We start from the raw sequence: 5815 nt of genomic DNA on the forward strand, positions 1-5815 counted from the left end.
TTCTTTTGAGTTGAGTTTTCTTACTCACTACTATGTTTGTGCATTTATTGTGCTTCTTACATCTTGTTATTAACAACCCTATTATGAGCCTAGACAACTCTTTATTTACGCCATTTTAAGGGATTTTACGTCATTTTGTGTTTGGTACTGTTATCAATAATGCTGGTATAAGTATTCTTTACTTATATCCTGATGCATATGCACTTGATTTTTTTTCCACACGGATTGCTGCAGTTACTAGATCATAGGCTATGCATATTTCAACTATGCTACAAAATGTTTTTAATTTACAATTTAGACACCAAGTAGCAGTTGCTCTATATGAACATCACCCTTGACATTTTCAATCCTTTAAAATTTTTATTTGCAGACAATATACATTCATTTAAACATTTGAAAATCCAACCAAATACTTTTAGATATAGCATTTGTAAACTTAGCCAGATTAAAAACCAAAATTATTTTGTTATGTGTTTGTGTATGAAAATGCAAGGAAAACCCAGTCCATTAAAAGTAGAAAATAATGAAAAAACTGTTTCATTCATTCTTGCAACAACACTAAATAATAATATGTTGAGGGAAAAAAAACACCCTAGAAAGAACGTGAAAAATATATAATCCAGCCATTAGTTAAAGTTTATTGAGAGACATTTTAAAAATAGTCCAATAAGTTGGCAGCATTTGCTTATTTATGAAGTGGTTAAGAAACATTTCTAAATAAATATTGCTCATTAAATGACAGTGTGAGTCTCAGTAGGAGGTGGCCTTGGCAGTCTCCTATTGTAGACTCTGTATTCCCTTCTCACTGATGCTGACCACCTCATCACATGCTTACATGTCTTTTGCTCTCTCAGAAAAGAATTAGTTGGACAAGTTGCTTAATGCTTATTGATGATCAAGATTGAAAAAATAAGACAATCTGAATGGAACAGAGAAACCTTCTATTTTTCATTAGTTTCTGGCCATCTAGTTTGAATCAAATTTCAATTATAGACTTGTACTTAGAGGCCAAAAGTGAAGGTAATTGGGCCTGTCAATGCTACATTAAAAGGATTAAAGTCTGGGAGTTCCCTGGTGGGCCAGTGGTTAAGAATCCACCTGCCAATGCAGGGGACATGGGTTCCATCCCCGGCCAGGGAGGATTACCTGTGCTGTGAGGCCACTAAGCCTGTGCACCCTAACTACTGAGCCCGTGCCCTAGAGTCTGTGCTCTGCAGCAAGAGAAAGCTCCACAGTGAGAAGCCTGAGCACCTCAACTAGAGATCAGCCCACGCTTGCTCCAACTAGAGAAAGCCCACCTGCTGCAACAAAGAGCCAGTCCAGTCATAAGTTAATTAATTAAAAATTACCTAGTCTACACTTTATTAAGAACTCCTTAATGCCTCTTCCCCACCCCCCACCCCCCCCCCCCAGTCTGGTTGGAGCAACTTTTTATTTATTTTTATTTTTGGTTCTGAGACTTGTGGGATCTTAGCTCTCTGACCAGGAATTGAACTCCGGCCTGCTGCCCTGAAAGCATAGAGTCCCAACCACTAGATCTCTGGGGAATTCCCAGATCTCCTTCGTTTTTTTACCTGATGTTCTTTTTCTGTTCTGGGATGTCATTTAGGATGCCCCATTACCTTTAATTGCCACGTCTTCTTAGGCACCTCTGGCTATGACAGTTTCTCAGTAGTAGACATTTTATGTTATTGTCAATGGTATCATTTTTAAATGTCGTTTTCCAACTTTAAGCTCATATAAAACGAAGTGGTTGATTTTTAATATTGATCTTGTTTTCCTACTGCTCCCTCCATCTTGAGCTGTGTTGGTCACCATGGAGCCACAACCCCATGTGGCCAACTGAGCGCTTGCCTAGTCCAGCCTGAGCTGTACTGTGACTAACAGCATGCACTGTATTTTGAAGGCACTATGAAAAAGAAGAATGTAACTATCTCATTGCTAGTTTTGTATTGTTTTATGTTGAAATGATAACATTTAGATATATTGTTAAAGAAAATATACTGTTCAAATTAACTTTTTTCTTTTTACTCTTTTGATGTGGCCTCCAGAAAAATTTAAATTGCACATTCATATAAAAAGAAGTGGTCTTTTAATTTCCTAGCTGCAGTCACCATCTGCACTGGTTTTGGAGCCCTAGCAAATAAAGTCTGTCATTGTTTCCATTGTTTCCCCATCTATTTACCATGAAGTGATAATGAGTTTGAACAAACTCTGGGAGGTACTGAAGGACAGGGAAGCCTGGCATTCTGCCTTCCATGGGGTTGCAAAAAGTCGGACCTGACCTAGCCACTGAAAAACAACAAGGTTGATAAAGTTATGTGATGTCTTGCTCCTTATGGCTAAGGCCTCCAAAAAAATTCAGAACAACTTAGTTTAACAGCATTCTATTTTGTTTTCTATATACATTATTTTTTCTTTTACTTAAATATATTTATTTTTAGTTGAATGATAATTGCTTTACAATATTGTGTTGGTTTCTGCCATATATCAACATGAATCAGCCATAGGTATACGTATATCCCCTCCCTCTGGAACCTCCCTCCCCCACCCCTGCCTCTAGGAACATCACTCTATTTTAGATAGAAAAAAATAGGTATCTTTTTGAAAATCACAAACTGCAAGTATTATTGTTTGGTAATAGCAGATTTCTGAATTAAACCTAATCCTATGAAAAAGAAAAGTCTTACAAACAAGGCCCCCTCTCCCCAAAGAAAAAAAAGAAAAAAAGAACAATCTTTTCAAAATGAAAGAATCCTGTAATAATCTAGTTATTTGGCTTATATTTTTCTTTAAGATTCAGCAATTCATTGAAATTTTAAAAAACATTAGAAGTTCTCGTTTTCTATATCCTTTTTCCCCATGGTATATATACATTAAAATAGCAAGGAGATTAAAGAAAAGAGTTTTAGAGGCAACTAATATTTTAAATGACATGGGAAAAATGAAAGCGAGAACTGAAAGTGGGAAATTCCTCTCAAATAGAAAGAATGGAGGGCCATGCTGTATAAGTAGCCCACACTCAAGGACGAAAGACATTCACTCTGCAAACCCTTGAAGACTCAGCTTCAGCACCTACTAGCAGAACAGGTAGCCCTGTGCCTGATTTCATCATGACCTACCAGTGCCTCCTCCAGATGGTTCTCCTGCTGTGTTTCTCCACCACAGCTCTTTCCAGGAGCTACAGCTTGCTTCGATTCCAACAACGTCAGAGCCTTAAAGAGTGTCAGAAACTCCTGGGGCAGTTACCTTCAACTCCTCAACATTGCCTCGAGGCCAGGATGGACTTCCAGATGCCTGAGGAGATGAAGCAAGCACAGCAGTTCCAGAAGGAAGATGCCATATTGGTCATGTATGAGATGCTCCAGCACATCTTCGGCATTCTCACCAGAGACTTCTCCAGCACTGGCTGGTCTGAGACCATCATCGAGGACCTCCTCGAGGAACTCTATGGGCAGATGAATCGTCTGCAGCCAATCCAGAAGGAAATAATGCAGAAGCAAAACTCCACTACGGGAGACACGATCGTTCCCCACCTAGGGAAATATTACTTCAACCTCATGCAGTACCTGGAGTCCAAGGAGTACGACAGGTGTGCCTGGACAGTCGTGCAAGTGCAAATACTCACGAACGTTTCTTTCCTGATGAGACTAACAGGTTACGTCCGTGACTGAGTCTCCCACCTGTGGCTCTGGGAAGGACAATGTGACTTTGAGGTGAGACTCTTCAGCCAGCAGAGGCTCTTGAAGTAACTGACAATGCAATGCACTGGATTTCAATTGGACAGTTAAAGACTAAGCTATTTTTAAATTGATTTATGCATTATTTATTTATTTAAACTTTTATATGAGAAATAAATTATTTATGAAACAAAAGTCGTGGCAGTTTCAATCTCAACTTGATTTATGTGACAACACATATTAAAAATTGCAGAGCACCTTGGAGACATTCATTGCAGAACAAGCCTGCAGAGTAGTAGAGTTTCTGGCCCTGCCTTTGAGGCATTTAAAATACAAGGAAGCTGTGTGGAATGTCCAAGTTATGCATGCTCTCCATGTACCCATACAGTCTACCTGCGCTTGTCTTGTTCACTTCTTTAAATGTACCAGATAGCTCATGCCAGAGGGCCCCTCTATATGATGTGGGGGTTATTTTCCTCTCTCTTTTTTCCTTCATTTTGGGGAAAATGTAGACCACGTTACATTTGAGAGTCTTACAAAGTAAGCCTTCTTTATGCCAATAAAATTTGGGCAAATGCCACTTAATTTATAAAATTCTTACTCAAGTAAATGAAAAATCCAGACCTTCTAAATGTTCTCAGTTGCTTGTACACTCCAGCGCTTATTTCCAACAACGTAGTCCTGACAAACAGGTTTCAGGAACATGAGTCGAATTACTTAAGACTGTCTTTGGGGGTCATAAGAAATTGTAAAAATGCTAAGTCACTCAATTAAAAATAAGTGAAAGGTCATCTTGGAAAATATTAAGTTTACATCCATGAAAGATAGAAAAGTAAATGATATTAAATACTTGTTTTAGTACACAGAAAATATAGTTTACATAAAGTTTAATAAAATGCTGTTATATACAAAATATATTTTAATATTCTATGCTTAGTATTTACAATACTTTCTATAAATTTATTATAAAATTGGAAACGTGAGATATTTCATTTAAAATAAGTATATAATTCAATATAAAAATTATTTCGAAAAAAGAAAGTGCTGTGCTTTTTAAAGTATTCCTAGTTTTCAGCTATTCAACACTACTCCCCCCACTTCAAGGCCGAATCCTTGAAAGACCCTGAAAATTCCAGAGCATTCCAGGGGCGCACAGTTCTTTGGTCCTGACCCAGGTGGTGGCCGCGTTCCGTCTCACCCCCAGTAAGTCCCCCAAACCGTCCCATGGTTCTTTGTCCCCTGGCCACCGCTGAGTTCTCCTCTGTCGCAACGCACTCCCAGGTCCCCTAGCCAGTCTCGTCGCCTTGGCTGTTTCTCACGTTGTCCAAAATGGCTCCAAGCCTGTAGTCTCACTGACTCCACCTGGCTCCGCTTTGTGCTCAAGGTCCTCCCATCGTCCCATCTCTCACAGTCTCACCCCCACCGCCGGGTTTTCTTGGTCCACACCGCGGTGCCCCCCCCCAAGCCGATTGTCTCATCACCTATGCGCGCTTTCACTTTGTCCGCAAAGCCGTCCCATCAACTCGAAGCCAAAAGCCTCAGCGCTGCCACCCGTGTTTCATTTTGTGCCCAACGCCTTACCGTCTTGCCACAGCGAATAGTCTCGTCGTCGCCACTTCCAGGTTCCCCTGTGTGGACCACACCCATCCATCGTCCGGCAGTCTCATCCCTTCGCCGGGTTTAACTTGTCGCAAAGCTGTCCAATCGTCCCACCACCAGTAGTTTTTTCGGCACCGTCACGTTTCATTGTGTCCGCAACGCGGACTCAGCGTCTCAAAGCCAAGCAGGTTTCCAGTAGGAGAAACGCCCTCCTATCACCCCATAGCCCAGAGTCTCCTCGCTTCCGCTGTGCTTCACTTTGAGCACCAAGCCCGCCCATCGTCGACAGCGAATAATCTTAGCCACCGCGCATCTAAAGTGAGCGCAACACCGCCCCCAGTGCCCCACAGCCTCTGGTCTCCTGGCGACATCGGCTTTCACTCTGTCCGCAACACTTTGCAACCGTCTTAACCCGCAACAGCCTCACCCACCCCGCCACCCCCCGCCGGATTTCACGTGGTGCAGGACTCTGTCCCCAGCTTCCTCTCGCCAACATTCTCATCGCCTGCGCTGTTTTTACACTTGGCTCAAGCCCT

General features: G+C 41.3%; 1 protein-coding gene across 1 annotated transcript; it reads left to right on the forward strand.

The window, feature by feature from the left end:
- The first annotated feature begins 2732 nt into the window (after positions 1–2732).
- On the forward strand, positions 2733–3674 carry LOC113897808 (interferon beta-1-like). The gene has a single exon (XM_027550784.1). The coding sequence runs from the start codon at positions 3114–3116 to the stop codon at positions 3672–3674; it is 561 nt and encodes a 186-aa protein (XP_027406585.1). The 5' UTR covers positions 2733–3113.
- The last annotated feature ends 2141 nt before the right edge of the window (positions 3675–5815 follow it).

This window comes from Bos indicus x Bos taurus, chromosome 8, assembly GCF_003369695.1.
Source record: "Bos indicus x Bos taurus breed Angus x Brahman F1 hybrid chromosome 8, Bos_hybrid_MaternalHap_v2.0, whole genome shotgun sequence".
In the NCBI taxonomy this organism is placed as follows: Eukaryota; Metazoa; Chordata; class Mammalia; order Artiodactyla; family Bovidae; genus Bos; species Bos indicus x Bos taurus.